The sequence below is a fragment of the Podarcis cretensis genome, assembly GCF_951804945.1.
Source record: "Podarcis cretensis genome assembly, chromosome: 5".
In the NCBI taxonomy this organism is placed as follows: Eukaryota; Metazoa; Chordata; class Lepidosauria; order Squamata; family Lacertidae; genus Podarcis; species Podarcis cretensis.
In genome coordinates this window covers 37641432-37660925 of record NC_137174.1, presented here as the reverse complement: position 1 = coordinate 37660925, position 19494 = coordinate 37641432, and the positions used below count along the sequence as shown (strand labels likewise).

At 41.6% G+C, this 19494-nt stretch overlaps 1 protein-coding gene across 5 annotated transcripts in view; it reads left to right on the top strand.

Moving 5' to 3' along the window:
• The window catches only part of PLCE1 (phospholipase C epsilon 1), a 127359-nt gene that overhangs the window by 89697 nt on the left and 18168 nt on the right, over positions 1 to 19494 (top strand). For 4 of the 5 annotated variants that reach the window (XM_079976209.1, XM_079976206.1, XM_079976207.1 and 1 more), the window contains 15 exons: positions 5084 to 5759; positions 6027 to 6209; positions 8438 to 8555; positions 9939 to 10101; positions 10357 to 10479; positions 10579 to 10715; positions 11407 to 11645; positions 12712 to 12773; positions 12857 to 13022; positions 14242 to 14349; positions 15562 to 15678; positions 15786 to 15944; positions 16085 to 16214; positions 17208 to 17249; positions 17945 to 18069. In XM_079976209.1, the coding sequence (XP_079832335.1) occupies positions 5084 to 5759; positions 6027 to 6209; positions 8438 to 8555; positions 9939 to 10101; positions 10357 to 10479; positions 10579 to 10715; positions 11407 to 11645; positions 12712 to 12773; positions 12857 to 13022; positions 14242 to 14349; positions 15562 to 15678; positions 15786 to 15944; positions 16085 to 16214; positions 17208 to 17249; positions 17945 to 18069 (2548 nt within the window). The remainder of the gene's footprint in view (positions 1 to 5083; positions 5760 to 6026; positions 6210 to 8437; positions 8556 to 9938; positions 10102 to 10356; positions 10480 to 10578; positions 10716 to 11406; positions 11646 to 12711; positions 12774 to 12856; positions 13023 to 14241; positions 14350 to 15561; positions 15679 to 15785; positions 15945 to 16084; positions 16215 to 17207; positions 17250 to 17944; positions 18070 to 19494) is intronic. The other variant, XM_079976210.1, reaches the window with a different exon arrangement.

Sequence of the window (19494 nt, the reverse complement as noted above, 5' to 3'; positions counted from 1 at the left end):
CTACTAGGGCTTGTTCAGTGATGCCAGGAATAGCACTATGGCATCTCTGTTGATCTTAGCTCAGAACATTATATCCTGTTGGAACAGCATTCTGACCCAGTCAAAATAAAGGTTATTTATTATTGTTCCTAATCCCACTACTTTTAAGGGCAAGTTATCTGAGGCTCATAAATTATCTTGGGGAAAGCTTATCAGACTAGTAAACTCTTTGAATATTCACAATAGAGTGCAGCCATTCAGCACAGGTGTTGTTTTAATTATGAAAGCTCATGTTCTCTGACCTCGGATCCCCAATTTCTCTCTGTGTTGTGAGAAAACCACTTAAAAGTCCAGAACACGGTGCACTTAAATGTAAATTATATAAGAGCAGTGGAGACTTTATTGAACAATGCTTGAAAGATTTATTAGATCTGTACTCGCAAGAAGAATTATAATATCTGTTTGTGGTTCTTCATGAAGGATACTTCTTAAAGGTCGGCAGCTGTGATGTATAATGAATAGCATTTTGCAGTTGGCCACACAAGAAGTCCCAGGTCCAAAATCTTGCTCATCTGTAAAGTTCAGTGGGTGGTCCTGGGGAAGGTCACTGTTTCTTAGTCTAGGATTTTTGAGAAGGTGTTATAATTTGGTTTGGATATATTGCCATCTTCCCTAAGAAGGAAATAAATATTAAATTAATTTTGCTTTCTTGCCCAGTATACATTAAATTCAAGTAGTAAATCTGTTCTGGTTACATGGAACATAGCAATTAATTATCTTAATAGAGGCTATTGGGTCTAAATTATACAATATACTGCAGCTATATGTAGCATAGCTCCTTCTCTGTTGTAAAACCCACTTGGAGCAGAAAGTTGAAAGTGTAGGGAGTGCTTTCCATGCCAGATACTTTCCCCTGGATAATTCATCTCTTCCCGGCATATGGATCCATGTTTGCAGGGTAAACATGGTTCTGCAACACTGGAGAGAATAAAAATTGTTAGGGACAGGAGCAGCTGACAGGAGAAGGATTAAATATACTCATCAACTTGCTCCTAAATCAGGCATAGGCAAACTCGGCCCTCCAGATGTTTTTGGACTACAACTCCCATCATCCCTAGCTAACAGGACCAGTGGTCAGGGATGATGGGAATTGTAGTCTCAAAAACATCTGGAGGGCCGTGTTTGCCTAAGGTAAAGGTAAAGGTACCCCTGCCCGTACGGGCCAGTCTTGACAGACTCTGGGGTTGTGCGCCCATCTCACTTAAGAGGCCAGGGGCCAGCGCTGTCCGGAGACACTTCCGGGTCACGTGGCCAGCGTGACATCGCTGCTCTGGCCAGAGCCAGAGCCAGAGCCGCACACGGAAACGCCGTTTACCTTCCCGCTGGTAAGCGGTCCCTATTTATCTACTTGCACCCGGAGGTCCTTTCGAACTGCTAGGTTGGCAGGCGCTGGGACCGAGCAGCGGGAGCGCACCCCGCCGCAGGGATTCGAACCGCCGACCTTTCGATCGGCAAGCCCTAGGCGCTGAGGCTTTAACCCACAGCGCCACCTGCGTCCCCGTGTTTGCCTATGCCTGTCCTAAATCATTGCAAAACACCACCCCAAGGAGGTAGGAGCTGCAATGTAATGAGTACTTTGGCCCTTAGACTTCACAATGCTGGTCGGAGGGGAAAGAATCACAGTTGTTCAATTATGTATCATGACTTTTCTTAACAGTCTGATCCTAAGACTTACTGAACCACTAAGACCACACGTCCAGTAAATGCCTTTTTCTGCACGTAGCACCAGCAACATGTTGTAAATGTCCTTATTTCCTTAATATGTGCATGAAGTCATCTTTGCTTCCTGACAAAATAGTTTCTAATAGAATTATTATCATCTGGCAATATTTCTTTCTGGGCAGTTGAGCAACATCTGACGTTGAACAAGCCTTTCAATTCACCTTTTGACATCTGAAAAGTATTTAGAAAGCCTCTTTATACCATTATTTTAATAGTTCATATCTTTTCATTTCTTTTCTTCACTGTTTAACTTCTTTACATTTAATTTTTTTAAAAAAAATCGGATCCTAAACTTTAAACATTTCCTCTAAAATATAATATGTGAATGAGTATAAATCTTCCATTTGTTAGTAGAACAGAAAAGCAGGGCTAATATGCAACTGAATACCAAAGGAAGATTGTTGCCTTTGTGACTTGCTTGTGACCTTTCCAAAGGTATCTGACTGACCAATATCAGAAGCAGACTGCTGAAGCAGAGTTTTTAGTTTTTAGTTTGATCTCTCAAATTGCCACCTTTTTTAAAAAAAACCCAATTAGAGTGCTGGTTTGCTTGATTATTTGACAAGTACAGATTAGAAATAAGAGGTGGCTTCTCACCTCCTCCTTTAGGAGATCACTTGGGTAAAGGAAGGCTAGTCCTAAAGAATCCTTAGAAGTTTTTGAAAATTATTATTGGTATTATTTGCTTATTACAATTACCACTATTGTGTTTTTGGTTATGTTCTATGTTCCCATACAGGCAATCCTTGTTTTGCGCAGAGGTTATGTTCCAGTCCCCCGTCTCAGTGGAGCATGTGCAAGCCTGCTCTGCCCCATTCCACTGCACCCACACTCCTGTTCTACCCTGCCTATTCTGGCCCAATGCAACTCTTTTTGTGACGTTGTTATGACGTTTTGGGGCTACTTTGAGGTTCGCCGTTGTGTGTGTGTGCAATCGCACATCATTTAGATGCGCCTAAATTGGTCGTTGCCTGTACTATATCTTGCTGTTATGTAAATATTGCTGTTTGAGAGTAAACTTAAGCTTTTATTTATCTCAAGTAATGTGATTCATATTTAATGATTATACTATATCCGTTAGGGCCCAAATGAAACACAGGGGTACTTTTTTAATGGATAATCTCACACGTATTTGCTCGAGTCTAGTGCGCCATTGAATCTAATGCACACCTCAATTTTCAGAACCTTGAAACCAAAAGAAGTATTTGCTGGCGAATGTAAATGTGCCATTGAATCTAATGTGCACCTTAATTTTCACAAAGTAATTTGGCCAAAAAAGATGAGCGTTAGATTCGAGTAAACGTAAGAGTTTGCTTAGCTATGGGGTTGTGAGAACTGATCTGAAAGGAGCATTCAGTGACAGCTGCCTTCTGCATTGTGAGCAGTGGGGGCCAGGGTGGTGGGGTGGGGTGGGAGTGGGGAGAGACACTACTCATATATCTTGGCCTTTGTAATAGGTTCCTGAAGAATATACTGACAATTGATTGTGCCAAGGAACTATTATCTATAAACTGCCTATAGTTCATTCTTTAGTGATATTAATACCCTTTTATGGTAAATGAAACTTCTCTAATATGACAGTGGGGAGTTTCAGTGACATAATGTTTTCCATGTCATGTTTTTTCCCTCAAGCTAAATTTCACATTCTTTCACTTTTGATCAGAGCTTTTCATCAAGCAACTTGATTTATACGATAGGATTGGGGGGGGGGGTAGCTTTAACACTTGGAAGAATTTATGCTGTTTCATTCCAAAGAAGCTTGCAGTATTTTTTGTATTTGCCGTTGATAAGGGACTAAACCTCTGTGAAGCCACTCTTTTTCCTTGACAGACTTGCATCCAGACATATATAGAGAGAGTGCTGATAATTATTGTGTGTGTGGATGTACACAGTGAGTGATATCAGCAGAAGAATAGGACTACATTCTTTGTTCTTACTTGATGGTTGAAAAACCGTATTACAGATTGGCATATTGCTACACTGTCATTTTGGTTTAGGAATGCACTGAACAATTTGTAATGTGCATGCTGTTACTGTCTAGTTTAGCAGTTGGGAACAGATCGTTGTCAAACCTTTTCAGTCTGCCCCTTCTGGAAGCTGTCACAGGGGCTACCGCTCTCCTCTTGCTTTTGCATACCCACCTTTTGTGCTTTCATTTTTGATCCTTTCCCCGCCCTTCATGGGCCAACTTTGACGGGAGGGGAAGACCACCATCATGACATCAGGTGATAACTTCCAAGAGTCTGGCTCCGAGAGCTCACTTTTGAGAGGATTGCTTTCTGCACCAGTCAGCTGATTGGTGTAGAGAGCCCTCTCCTCTGAGATCCCTTTGCAGGCAATTTGAATACAAACCACCCACAAAAAAATAATTCACAGGGCTGGCTCTCTGTACCCATCAGCTGATAGGCAAGGAAAGCCACCCCCTCTGAAATCCTTTTGTCCAAACCACTTGAAAACTCAAATCACAGGGCTGGTTTCTTGCATTAATCAGCAGGAAGAGCCATCCTCTCTGGAGCATGTTTGTAAATGCCAGCAGAGTTCAAAGAGCTGGCTGGCCATTTAAGGTCTGCTTGTCAGTGACCATTTACAAACAGTCCCACCAGGAACTCCCTAACACAGCTGATCCCCCAGTGGAGCTCCCCATTAACACTTAGGCACCATTTGTCAAACTTGGGTCTCCAGCTGCTGTTGGACTACCATTCCCATCATCCCTGTCCAGTGGTCCTGCTGGCTAGGGACGATGGGAGTTGTAGTCCAACAACAGCTGGAGGTCGAAGTTTGAGGAAATACTGATAGAGGAGGCCCTACTTGCAAAGGAACAATGTAAGGAACAATAGACTAGGACATCAGGTGTGGGGAAAGAGGGTGTAGTTGGACAGAAATAGCCTCAGGGGCCAAATTAGGACCCCCGCTGTGTCTAATTAGGCTCACAGGCTGGGAGTTTGCCAGCCCTATTTTGGAAACTGAGAGGGAGACTAGTAGGGCATAAGCAGGCAAGAGGAAGTGAGACCTCCATAGTCTTGGGCATGAATGTGTTATTGGAGCTGCTTTGCCTCCATGGATATAATATTCACTTGCCTGAAATAAGAGTAACTTATGCCATTTATGCCAATACTGTCCACCGGTGTGGCATGTTTGCTCCAGTCCTTCCTCCTCCTGACAGAACAAAGTCATTCTTGAGATTCAGGTTAGGAATGGTTTTCTTTTATTCACAAATATGAAAGAATGCAGTTGTATGCTCACAGAAATTTCATGATGAAATAGCTTGTTCTATGAACGCGTATGCTAAAGAAAGGCTTGTTGTATCTTTGCTTCTGTGCAGGTTTCTAACAGGAGATCTGTCAGATTCTGAAAGCGACATATTTGAGCAATTCAAAGAATGGACTACCCAGGCAGCTGAGGAGCAGCAGCAAGCTTTTAGTCATGGGATAGAACTTATTCCCTGGTATGTGCTGTCAATCAGAGCTGACATCCACCAGTTCATGCTGCAAGGCGCAACAGTCATACATTATGACCAAGAGACACACATTTCAGCACGGTGCTTCCTTCAGCTTCAGCCTGACAGCAGTACGTTGACGTGGGTGAAACCCACCACTGCTTGCACTGCAAATTCTAAAGTGAAACTGAGCATGCTGGGTAGCACAGCTGACCTTGGGAAGTTTCAGTTTCTTGGCAATACTGGATTAAATGGACTTGTGGAGGGTTGCTTAGACTTGTTCTCCGCAAAGGCTGTGTATATGGGGCATTCTGGCATTGATATGCATGCTGTGTGTGTTCAGAACAAACTTTGCAACATGTCCCTTAAAGAAAACGGTGTGACGCTATTATACGGTCTTCAAACTACTGAAAATAAGTTGTTGCACTTCGTTGCTCCAAAATATACTGCTAAAATGCTCTTTGATGGATTGATGGAATTAATGAATGCTATCAGAAAGATGAAGAGATTTCCTGATCAGAGATTGCAGTGGCTGCGGAAACAATATGTCAGCCTCTACCAGGTAAACGGTTGATTTTCCTTGTTCCCTAGCAGGCAGAACACATGCCATAATTCGCCCACTGAGCCCCTAGATCAATTTCTTTTCCATTCTCATCACTCCTCACTCCATAATTCTATTAGCTGCTCATGTTAGTTCCTCAGGACCCTAATCCAGCCTACTCAATGTTCTTCTGCTCCTGTGCAGTTAAAAAAAAACACACCACATCATTATATTTCTTTTTAAATTCTGTATCTTGTGCACTTTAATAAAGCTGAGGACTTTTATTAGGAGGACGGTCGATATGAAGGCCCAACGTTGGCTCAAGCCGTTGAATTGTTTGGAGGGAGGCGCTGGAGTACAAGAAATACAAGCCCAGGAAGCCTGACAAAAAATGTAGAGAAGCCAAGCGTGCAGAGAAACAACACACTAGGAATCAGCACAGCTAAGAAAAAGAAGAAAGTACTCATGAGGGTAGGACACTTGTTAATTAATGTTGTTGGAGGCATGATTGAAGGTTCATTGTCCAGGGCTTTCTCCCTTCCTTTCCCCCACATGCCCCCCAAATTGGCTTGCAGAGGGGGGTGGGAGTCAGGAGAACCTCCAGAACAGAATGTGAGGTGGGTGACCATCCCTCTATTTCAATTTGTTTGCATATCATTTACTTCAAAACAGTGGGGTTTTTTGTTGCATAATAATAAAGAGGTTTGCCTATGTTTAAACTGAAATAGAATATTCTGGGTGGTATCTTTTTTACTTCTGAGTCGAGGCTTTTTATTCTGGAAAGCAAAGAAAAGGGAAGTATCATGTATCTGAAGCATATGTAGTATGTTTGCCTATCCAGAAAGTATAACTCAATGAGAAAAGCACTTGCAGGAAAGGCAAAATCAAGTCATGCTAAACTTCTGGACCTGCCAATGAACATTCTGTACTGGAGTTGCAAAAAGGAAGGTTGAAATAGGAGGCAGTGGAAGAATCTTAAGTTCAAAAGTTTCTTCTTAATAGATTGTAAGACTTCGAGGACAAACGCAGGAAGCTCTGGTGCACCCAAACTCCATGCTAAGCAGGATCAGCGCCACAGCAAGGAGCTCTTTAGCATGCTAAGCAGGATTGCTCTCCCTTTGCATCAGCCAATGGGCAGCTGGGTCCCACTTAGTGTTGGACTCAGGGGGCTGGAGCGCTCTTATGCACCCAAACTCAGCACTAAGTAGGATTGTTCTCCCTGTTGGTGAAGAGAGAGCGATCATGCTTAGTGCTGGGTTCCTGCTTAGCACAGGGCTTCCAAGACTCCCAACAACCAGCTGGTTAACCATAGGGTCAAACTCCATCCTCACCTGTACGCTGTCACGTGTAGAGCAGGTGAGTGTGGCTTGTCCCAAATGCCCCACTGGCCAGAGGCTCCTCACCCTTGAATGCCTCCAGTGGAGGACAGAGGAACATACAAGCCCAGGAGAAGGCTTGGTTCATTCATATAGAACTGAGCCATGGTTTATTTAGCATTACTGTACATCCGAAGATGGCTAATATGTAGAAAATTTGGTTTCTTAAGTTTTTGCAAGACTCTTAATCAAGGCTTGAACCTGTGGGCAAAGAGTAAGATTTAGTCAAATGTACCTTTATCAAATTGATAGCCTATTCAGCTGGTTTATGACAATAGGATAGGGCAAGCCAGCCAGCTGAAGGGCTTCATAAAATGGTCAGTTTCTGCATTATAATAATAATAATAATAATAATAATAATAATAATAATAATAATAATATATTTATACCCTGCCCATCTGGCCAAGCCTCCCCAGCCACTCTGGGCGGCTTCCAACAAAATACTAAAATACAGTAATCCATCAAACATTAAAAGCTTCCCTGAACAGGGCTGCCTTCAGATGTCTTCTAAAAGTCTTGGTAGTTGTTGTTCTCTTTGACATCTGGTGGGAGGGCATTCTGCAGGGAGGGTGCCACCACCGATAAGGCCCTCTGCCTGGTTCCCTGTAACTTGGCTTCTCTCAGTGAGGGAACCGCCAGAAGGCCCTCGGCACTGGACCTCAGTGTCCGGGTAGAATGATGGGGGGTGGAGATGCTCCTTCAGGGGCATTGCCTGTGGGTTTGCTTGTTTGTGTTTTAAAATGGTCATTAGCAAATATGGAGCCCTTCATTTTGGATCCAGACTGTGGCATTTTTGCAGGGAGGTGAGGCTTTTAAAAAACAACTTTCCCCATTTCCCCCCTTCCTTAGGGAGAAGCCCTCCCAAACTACACTTTGCCCTGTAGGGGTGAGGAAGAATGTACAGGTTACAAATTGGTACCTGTCTGTTTTGCTCCGAGAGGCAAACAGCATCTTTGGCAAGGACTAATTTCCCTGGCAAAGTGCACAGAGGAAAGGCTTAATCTCTCCATCCCACAAGTATCGCATCTCCAGTCTAGATCATTGCCCTTCCCTCCTTAGGGTTACATTTTAAAACCCCATGGGCTCTCATCCATGGATCTCTGGATGGTTTCATCCATGGATGAAACGCCTTGTTTGGACTTCAAATAAATACCTAATGATCATTTTCTTTGACGTGCTACCTGCATCCCTTTTGTCTCAGCAAACCGATAATAGCTTGTTTGAATACATGTTCCACATACAGCTTTGTAACTTACAAGATGGATGTTGGTTTTAATATGCAGTGTTTCTAAAGATGTTCATTATGAAGGTCACTGTTTTAAGGGTGAAAGTGGAGATGGCACTGATGATGAAATGGCAACCCGAAAAGCAAGACCTTTTAAGGAAAATCGGAGTAGAAGTGGTTCAGACCCTCAGGATATTGATGAGCAGGAAGAAGCAGGTACGTGCTTTCAGGGTGTGTGTGTGTGTGTTTTGCAAAGGACCTCAAATAATCCTTTGGGGGGTCTCCAAGCAGTGAGTTATCCCTTATTTGTTGTTTGATTGTGGCTTCTCAAGCTGCTTCCAATGTTTAGGAGCAGCTTTGGGGGCAATGTAGACTACAGTATTGGGGGGTGGGTCCGAAGCATTGATGTGTGTGTGTGTATAGCTTTCTTTCTAGGAAGACTATAGTTTTGCTGAAAAGGAAAGGAAAGGAAAGGAAAGGAAAGGAAAGGAAAGGAAAGAGGAAAGGAAAGAGGAAAGAGGAAAGGAAAGAGGAAAGAGGAAAGGAAAGAGGAAAGAGGAGAGGAAAGAGGAAAGAGGAGAGGAAAGAGGAAAGAGGAAAGGAAAGAGGAAAGAGGAAAGGAAAGAGGAAAGAGGAAAGGAAAGAGGAAAGAGGAAAGGAAAGAGGAAAGAGGAAAGGAAAAAGGAAAGAGGAAAGGAAAAAGGAAAGGAAAGGAAAAAGGAAAGGAAAGGAAAAAGGAAAGGAAAAAGGAAAGGAAAAAGGAAAGGAAAAAGGAAAGGAAAGGAAAAAGGAAAGAGGAAAGGAAAGGAAAAAGGAAAGAGGAAAGGAAAGGAGAAAGGAAAGAGGAAAGGAAAGGAAAGGAAAGAGGAAAGGAAAGGAAAGGAAAGAGGAAAGGAAAGGAAAGGAAAGGAAAGAGGAAAGGAAAGGAAAGGAAAGAGGAAAGGAAAGGAAAGGAAAGGAAAGGAAAGGAAAGGAAAGGAAAGGAAAGGAAGCTCAGTCTGGAGTCCTGCTGGCTGCTGGCCAGCAACATCACTATCCTCTGTACCCAGTCCTGGGTGAAAGCGTAGGAGTTGCAAAGAAAATAAATTAAAAAATCAGTTGCCTTCTCCTTCAGTATTTCCTATCTGACAAATGACTTTGTGCAACATGAAAACTTGGCCACATTTTCATAAACTGGTGATAATTGTAGTAAAATATATTCATTTAGCTATATTTTACACCACTATAGCCAGTGTGGTGTAGTGGTTAAGAGTGGTAGACTCGTAATAGTAGTCTTGCAATCTGGGGAACCGGGTTCGCGTCTCCGCTCCTCCACATGCAGCTGCTGGGTGACCTTGGGCTAGTCACACTTCTTTGAAGTCTCTCAGCCCCACTCACCTCACAGAGTGTTTGTTATGAGGGAGGGAGGGAAAGGAGATTGTTAGCTGCTTTGAGACTCCTTAGAGTAGTGATAAAGCGGGATATCAAATCCAAACTCTTATTATTATTATTATTTCTTGTGAGTTTCATTTTTGCTGCTCTAACAGGGCTCTTTTTTTCTTCTTTTTTTTGAAAAGGGGTATTATAAATGCTGTGATACAAATTTGCTTTCCTTCTTAGAACCAACTCTTCTGGTTACTTTTCCTGCTACCAACACTCTGCCTTCCAGAAGAACACAATCCCTGATTACCTCAGTGCCACCTAATGTAACACCTGGGGTCTCGTCACCTGTCAGGCCGGTGTCTTCTCCTGTGATGTCATCATCAATAAAAGGTCAATCCAGGTAAGAGAAAGCATCACTGAACATGTGTGTTTTTGTGCATGCTGAAATTCTAAAACCTATACTGAGATCACTCCTTAGTCCATGTTGAGTGTTGGGATTGAGGTGTCTGAAATCAACAGATGCATCTGGAATTCCTTTATAGTTTTTCCCATTAGCAGTCGATAAGTGGCTTACAAACTAATGGACTGCTTTTTTAGGTGTGTGTGTGTGTGCAGACACAGTGATAGTTTCCATTACATACCTTTATTTCTTTAGCACGTGGAGCAGCAGCAGCTGGCATGGAAGAGGAAAAGGGGGGCTGAAGGGCTTCCAAACCTGTATGGTTTCCGATAGCAACATGAGTTTTGTTGAGTTTGTAGAGCTCTTCAAATCTTTCAGGTAAAATCTCTTTTATTGATTCTTACCTGAGAGGTTTTTTTTAAAAAAAACCCAATGTTTTAACAAGAATTGATAATAAAATGCATCATATATTTACAGCGTTCGAAGCCGCAAGGATCTGAAGGATCTTTTCGACATATACGCTGTGCCCTGCAATCGACTGGGTTCTGATTCCATTCCACTGTATACCTCTCTGAAGATTGATGAGAACACAAATGGACTTCAGCCAGATTTAGGTAAGATAACTTAATTTGACTTGGTCGTGTGTTGGAGTTGAACCTGGGAGCTAAGTGTTTGGTTCTGGTCACGTCACTTTCTCTCCATTTCTGTAAGATATGAACAGTGGCATGCCTAACTGAACAGCTGCTGAAAGAAAAATATTTTTAAGTTGTATCAAGCGCTTCACAGATTTAAAAATGTTCTATAAATAATGAATAAATAAAAAGGTAAAGGACCCCCTGGATGGTTAAGTCTAGTCGAATTTCACTTTCAGGCTGAGAGAGCCAGCGATTGGCCACAGACAGCTTTCTGGGTCATGTGGCCAGCATGACTAAACTGCTTCTGACACAACACAACACCGTGATGAGTGCCAGAGTGCACAGAAACACCGTTTACCTTCCCACCGCAGCGGTACCTATTTATCAACTTGTGCTAGTATGCTTTCAAATTGCTAGGTTGGCAGGAGCTGGGACAGAGCAACAGGAGCTCACCCCATTGCACGGATTCCAACTGCCAACCTTACGATTGGCAAGCCCAAGAGGCTCAGTGGTTTGGACCACAGCGCCACACGCATCTCCAGAAAGAGAGAGAGAGAATAAATCTTCAGTCGTGTTCCTTCAAAGTTCCTTGACCATTTAGGACTTTAAAGTTAAAACTAGCAGTTTGACCATCATATAAAGCATTTATGTTCATATTTTTATCTTTCAGATTTACTGACTAGGAACATATCTGATTTGGGCTTGTTCATTAAGAGCAGACAGCAGCTATCAGACAACCAGAGACAAATTTCTGACGCTATTGCTGCCGCAAGCATTGTTACTAATGGCACTGGAGTAGAGAGCACATCTCTGGGAATATTTGGAGTGGGCATCCAGCAACTCAATGACTTCTTAGTAAATTGCCAAGGAGAACACTACACATATGATGAAATCCTCAGTATTATTCAGGTGTGTAATGCTAAGCTATTGGAATTCTAATGACAGGGCTTCTTAATTCCTCTCTTAGAACCAGGAGCAACCACCATATTTAAATTGGTGTGGCAGCATCAGTAACATAGAGAACATGGAACACACACCGCTGCCTTGTACTGAGGAAGATTTATTGGCCCATCAGTATTGTTGACTCTGGCTGGCAGTGACATTCCAGGGTTTCAGAATGGGACATTCCCAGCTGTACCCTGAGATACGGAGAGTGAACTATGGCCCTTCCCCAGTTCAATTAAAATTCAGTGTTTTTAAATCCCATTGTTTTCAGCAGTAAAAACTTGGGCACGTAGCTGAATCATGGCCAAAACTCATACTGGGCACAGAAATAAACATCTGCAAGCAAGCCTGTTAGGAAGGGAAGAACTGGCGACATCTCACCAGTGTACCAATTTAACATAACCTTTTCACTCAGCTCGCTCCCTGATAGCTCCAGGAGGATGCAGACATCACACAGATGTTGGTCTTAAAGACATCTACGCTGAATCTGGAGTTTTTACTAAGGGATCACTATAAGCATTAATGGGAGACCTGCGATAAATTTGTGAAGTGTTTCTGCACAAGTCAATGTTTGCAAGCTTCCTTCAGAAGCTGGCCTTTCCCCACCACTGGCTAGCAGAGAGAAGCTAGCTCCCCCCTGCTGGCTGATTGGCCGATAAACCTCCTGGGCTTGACTTCTGGGGCTGTTGGGGCTATGTATTTGTTCCTGGACCAATGTGGGTAGCGTCTCCCCCATCGATATTAGCTGTGCTTGCTGTATCTTCCTTTCTCATGTGAGAGTGGTCTTTGCCTAGTTATAAATTGGCAGCCAGGAGAGAGCAGGGCGGAGGCATTGCCATAGTTCTGGGAGTTATGACCTGCATTTGAAGACCTGAATTTGACACCGTCATGCCTAATTCTCAGTAATGCATTAGCTGGATTTGAATAAATTATGTTGCCAAAACTGTGTATAGCATCTAAATACATTTCATTTTTTTAATGCCAATTTATTTTAGTCCATTTATTGACATTTCTGTTCTGCCTCTTACAGAAGTTTGAACCCAGCATCAATATGTGCCAGCAGGGACTGATGTCTTTTGAAGGATTTGCACGGTAATCACCTGTAAGATCGCCTTGATATTTTCTTAACCTGCCCTGCATTTCTTTTTATGAATTTTAGCCTTTTGTATCTCTAGGTTTTTGATGGACAAAGATAATTTTGCATCCGTGAACAACGAGTCCCAAGAGAATGTTGAAGATTTGCTGTTCCCTCTGTCATATTACTACATTGAGTCTTCACACAATACGTATCTCACGGGACACCAGCTTAAAGGCGAATCCTCAGTAGAACTTTACAGCCAGGTGCCTTTTTCATTTTTTTGCAAGAATTTGTTTGTTTGTTTGGAATGTCAAAAAAAGCATGACCTTTCCCCTGCTTTCTAAACCTAAATGTCCTGAATACTTGCTTGTAAAGCATAGGAAAAACAAGATCTGTGGGAAAAACTGCTTGTGTGCACAGTTGTGCTCAGATGCTTTTAAAAATAATATATTTAAGCTTTGTTCTTAAGGCACAAAAAAGGGTGGGTTGGTTTGAGAGTCACAGCATTTAGACACTAGCCAGTCTGATCTAACCTGCTAAAATTAGACTTTCCCACAGGAAAGACTTGAGCTAATACGTTGGTTCATTTAAATGTCAAAGCACCATTCAGAATAATGCAACTTCTGCTGAAAGTATGACTTTGAAGCAGCACCATTACTCAGAAAAGTGTTTGTTGCTTCTAGGAATATTACATAATATTTTAGACATTGTTTCTGGGCAGTAACCCACGTGAAAATAAGTGCTCCTTTCCATGGGCTGAGTTATATCTTGTGTATGATGGAGTTGCATCATGTTTAAAAGAGTTTACAGAAGCACCACACTTCCATACCTCACCAACAAACAGGAGCATTTAGCACGGGGCCACAGAGCCACCCTCCAGAGCCCAACATTTTAGTTTTTAACCTTTTTTTGCTTTTAATTTGTTTTTAGCTTTTTGCACTTTCGTTGTACGGTTTTTAAAAACCTTTTTAAAGTTGTAAACCACTTGGATATATTTTCTATGATCTAGCAGCATTAAAAATAGTGTTTTAAGCCTTTTCTTTTATGTGCAAATAGATGTGCATATTTTGGAGGACAAGAAAACTTTGCTGGTAGTCTGCACAGAATGGCTGCCTTGGAAAGATGCTGCAGATGCACAACTAAGTGTGTGTGTGTTTATGTAACGTTGATCTTTCTTAACTAAACACAGGTGCAGAGGGACCAATATAGGGCTCAACAGTTAAACATGTAGGAAGGTTGAATGATGTATACAGTAGTTTTACTGGAAGCCTATTTTGTGAGAAAACTGTTCAAACAACACTTGTCAGTGGTGCAGGAATTTGATCAAGTGTTTTTACAGCACTTCTCTGTATTCCATCTCCCTATCCTTTGTATGTCATTTATAGTATGCTCACTGAAAAGTTTGAAACTTCAGCCCTTTAAAGTAATGTATGGTTCTGTAGAAGCAATGCAACACCATGTTGTTGTTGTTTTTTGTTTCAGGTTCTGTTGCAAGGCTGTCGGAGTGTGGAATTAGACTGCTGGGATGGTGATGATGGAATGCCTGTAATTTATCATGGCCACACACTAACTACGAAGATTCCTTTTAAGGTAGATGTATATTCTTACTAGGGACGCGGGTGCTGCTGTGGGTTAAACCACAGAGCCTAGGACTTGCCAATCAGAAGGTCAGCGGTTCGAATCCCCGCAATGGGGTGAGCTCCTGTTGCTCGGTCCCTGCTCCTGCCAACCTAGCAGTTCGAAAGCACGTCAAAGTGCAAGTAGATAAATAGGAACCGCTCCGGCGGGAAGGTAAACGGCGTTTCTGTGCGCTGCTCTGGTTCGCCACATGGCTAGTCATGCTGGCCACATGACCCGGAAGCTGTACGCCGGCTCCCTTGGCCAATAAAGCGAGATGAGCGTCACAACCCCAGAGTCGGTCACGACTGGACCTAATGGTCAGGGGTCCCTTTACCTTTACTATATCCTTACTAATGTCTATTGTAGTAGAAATTATTCTTGTGGAAAAAGACACTCAGGTCCTGCTTACTGTGCGTTCCCTGGAAAATGTTCCTTAGGCAAGCGTTCTCATAACGAGTACACAATTTCCATTATTTCCTATGGAAATATTTCTAATGTGAGATTTATCCACCCTCTTTCTCTCCTCTCTCCATTTGGCACCACCAAAAATGTATGACATGGTGTCAGGAAGAGTCACCATTGGGAAAACATTCCACAATCAGAATGCCAGAGCTGAAGAGGACCAGTCCTCAGTCCCTTCTCCCCTCACTTCTGTTGTAGTGGGGACAGAATGTCCTCCGAGGAGAATGTTCATACTGGGGACAAGTTCATCCAAGAATACATGGTCTCTTAAATATCCAGCTGTTTATGGCTTTATGGTTAGAATAACACTGTGAATTAAGCTGGGAAATGGACCCAGAGCCAGTGCAGTTGTTTAAGACTGGTGAGGTGTATAGCCTACTCCCAATCTAGCAACAATATTTTGTGCCTATTGAAGTTTCTGAATAGACTTCAGAGATGACCCAACATATACAGTGCACTAAAGTGGCCTAAATCAGAGGTTGCCAATATGTGCTTAGACATGGTCAGACTATCTCTGTCTGGAACAAGGGTGGAGAACGTTCCTTACCCCCACCTTCCAAGTGGGCATTTTCACTCACTTACACATCGCTTTTCCTCCTTCTGTCTGGGGACAGCATGTTTTATGCTAGATTTCCTTCAATAATTTGTGGGGCAGAATGGCATGTGCCCTGAATGCCACAGAATAATTAGGTAGTCCTGTTTTGGTTTTCATTCTTACAGGAAGTTGTCGAAGCTATCGATCGCAATGCTTTCACAACCTCAGACATGCCCGTCATCATATCGATTGAGAACCACTGTTCCTTGCCACAGCAGCGAAAGATGGCTGACATTTTCAAGGTAGGTTAAGAGAGAGAAGAATGCCATTCAGAGTGGAATAGGAATTTTGATCCAATTTATAACTTAACTCATGTTTATATGACTTTATATCTTAACTGATGTTTCAGAATACATTTGAAGAAAAGCTGGTGACTAAATTTTTGTTTGAAAGCGATTTTTCCGACGACCCAATGTTACCTTCTCCCCACCAACTGCGAAGAAAGATTCTGCTTAAAAACAAAAAGCTCAAAGCTCACCAGACTCCAGTGGATATATTAAAACAGAAGGTGTGAATTTTCTTTGAAAAAATATTTGAGAGTTGCCACACTCAGTCCTTTTTTGGATTGTCAGTTGCACCCTTGGCTACCCAATTCATTTTCTAAATGAATTTCCCATTGTATTTTTCAATGTTATTTTAATATAATAGGCTCATCAGTTGGCATACATGCAAGCTCAGGCGAGCAACGGTGGTAATGTGGGGAACCCCTCCACTGCTAACGAGGAAGAAGAAGATGAAGAAGATGAATATGACTATGACTATGAGTCTCTGTCTGATGGTAAACAAACATACTTATTAATAGGGTTGCATTTTTTGGATTTATGGCATGGGCACAGTTTCAACCATAACTACACTTAAAGTTGCCTCCCCTCCCCCCAAAAACCTATTCAGTTACAACTTTTAAGCATTTGTCACTACACAACTCATTTTTTTTGTCTTTCATATCCATTCTAAATAGTAAGAGAAGGTTATGATTTATGGGAAGGGATGGGAAAGGAATTATGTTTTATCATCATAGTGATGTAGCTGTGAGAATATTATTAGGAAACATAGCGATCATTTCTGTTATTGCATAAGGTGGTTGTTTTGATATGTGTACTGAAATAAGGATATTTTAAAGTTGGGTTTCTGCTCTAAACTGTATTCCAGCAACACAAAGCAGCTTTTGTTCTAAGGACTTAGCTTTTCAGAAAGTCTACTCAGTACCATAAATTAAAACACCATGGCTAGGAAGCATGTTTTATATAGTGCAGGAAAATAGTGCCCGTCTTATACTTGATACTCTATCTGAATAGGTAGACACACAGCGCAAAACAGAGCAACAGAAGGCACATTTTGTTGTATTATTGGATTCCTGCCGCCTTGAATTATAGTATGTGCCCATTGGCTCATCCAAGTTGGGGCCGTTTTCAGCTAGTTTCATGATATGTACATTGAGTATATATCTATAATATTATGAAATTCTCTGCCAGACCTCGAGCATACTTAGTATCTTGCCTGTTTCCATGAGTTTTCTGAATTCTCACGCTATGAAATCATGTCCATTCTGGGTTAACCTAGATTCAGATGTGTTTATATAAAGTCTGACCTCATCTTTACACTCTTGTGTTCTAATAGTTAGCATTTTCAGTTTTATATCCCTGCAGCAATTCTTCAAGTTTTTGTGTCGAAGATGATAGCTCTACACAGTTTGAATGTAATTTTCACTTCTCTGGCTTTATTTCTTAATTTCCTTTACTCTTATTCCCTTTCTGACTCTGTTTTCCTGTAGCTGATGTCCTTAATGCTTCTCCTGCTCCTAACAGCCAGGAAGGTAAAAGGCCACTTGGTCAAGCATAATAACTGCATGAATTTCAGCACTGCATTTCCCAACTTAGAAGCATTCTTTGCATTTCACATTTTAGTAAAAACACATTTTTTGCATTTCTATAATTTTCCATTACTTACTTTTGAGGATCGCAATATTTGCATGTTCCACACTAGTTTCTTATTTATACACTTTGGTTATAGCTATATAGATTAGTGAATCACGTTTATGTACGTTGACTTAAAATACACAAATATAGTTTTCCATTTGGTTATAATTTTGGGTAGAACAATGAGAATAACTTTTTAGTAAGCACTTCAATCCCCTGTCACCCCCACTCCCTTATCTGCAAAGTAATGTCTCATGCACAGGGCTGAGTACAAAATTTGAGGCAGAAAACTTTTAAAACATTTGCAATTAAATAATGATGATGATGCAGCTTAATTTATTATATCATTCCACAAATGGTTTAAAGTGGAAAACCAGCTTCTGCTTTGCATCTTGAGAGAATACTGGCTGAGCTCAAAAAGGTAGGATAAAAACTGACTCGCACTTAGAAGAGCATTGCATTGAAGGAGAAATTATTTGCCTGTTTAATATTTTGATTATTCAGAATAATATTGGCTGCTTTTACTCAAAGCATTAAGTTGAAGTAAAATTTGCCTTTTCAACTCTTCAGTCAGATAATGCTTACTTTCCAGATAACATTTTGGAAGACCGACCTGAGAATAAGTTAACCATAGATAAGCTTCAATTTGAATATAGCGAAGAAACTGCAAAGAGAATAAAGAAAACAGAAAGCGCTATATACAACAACAAAGGAAAGGTAGTATTTGTTCATATCTGTTTTCTCAAGCTTCCATACAGGGCGTGGCTTGTAGTCTAGAACTGAAACTTACAAAGAAATTAAAAAACACACTGGCCTCTTGCAGAATCTAAGATCCACATTTAAATGCCCTGATCTACTTCCTTCATGTCTAGTGTGCCATCTATTGCCCCTGAGGAAAAAAGAATGTTTTAGACTGCAAAGCTGTACCTGCTAAGCCCCATGGAACATACTTCTGAGTAGACAAGTTTGCACCATCGAGTGTTTCTTGTACACCTCTGAGGTTTTTCCTCTCTTGCTTCATAAAAGATACCTCATAGTTTAAATAAGGGTGGTTATCTCACCTCAGAAATAAAGTGTACCTCATTTGATGTCCAGCTGTTCTTTTAATAGTGTTTTGATGGCTCAACAGATGTAGATTTTCTTTAGGTTGAGTATTGGACACTTTCCCCGGTTTTCAAGAGAGCTTCTTTGCCTTCCTAACAAAAGTTTTTCAGTCTCACTTTGTCAAATACCACTTGGCCTTCACTTTGCTCAGCGTATATATTACCTTCCCAATTTACTTCATATGTATGACGAAGTAGATTCTTGCCTAGGAAAGCTCTTAGTGGGACTGGCTTTGCTTGCATCTTAAGCTGCTGTTTCCCCCAGTCTGTTTAGTGTTTTATCCATTGAGGCACCGTTACCGTGTTTTACAACATTTCTATGATCTCAGCCAGTGAAACCCCTCTCCTTACAAGTCAGCTGTTTTCCACTGGCATGATAATATGTGATATTTTGATCATAATGTGTATAGAACACTAGGCTGAGCTGAATTTAAAGCATATGGTTCTCCCCCACCCCGAACCCTGGGAAGCATAGTTTGTTAAGTGTGCTAGGAACTGTAGCTCTGTAAGGAGAAGACTACAGTTCCCAGGATTCTTTGGGTGAAGTCATGTGCTTTAGATGGACCTGCAGCTGCAAACCAGATCTTCTGCAAAGAACAGCTACAGAATGCACTAAGAGGAGGGGGGAACAAAGAGAGAGAGTGCCTTCATTCTCCTGGAAAGAGCTGTGTTGATAAATGGGCTAAAGCTACCTTGCCTTCTTCCGTGTCTTCACTTTGGACCTTTGTTTAATTTTTAAAAAGTAATGTGGGTGATTGCAAGGCTATTTATAATGCCATGTATTTTTTAAATACTGTGCATTTTCAGGTTGCAAGGCTTCTCCACTGCATGTATGTCTTTCATAAAACCCACAAAATTAGCTGCATTTTCCTGTACAATAGTATTTAGAATACAGTTTAGTGGATGTTGTTGAAGTCTATGAACTCTACCATAGAGACCATACACACACACACACACACACAGAGAGAGAGAGAGAGAGAGAGAATATGAATATGTTGGAACTAGCAGAACCTTTTTCCAGGGGAGAATTATAATAGTA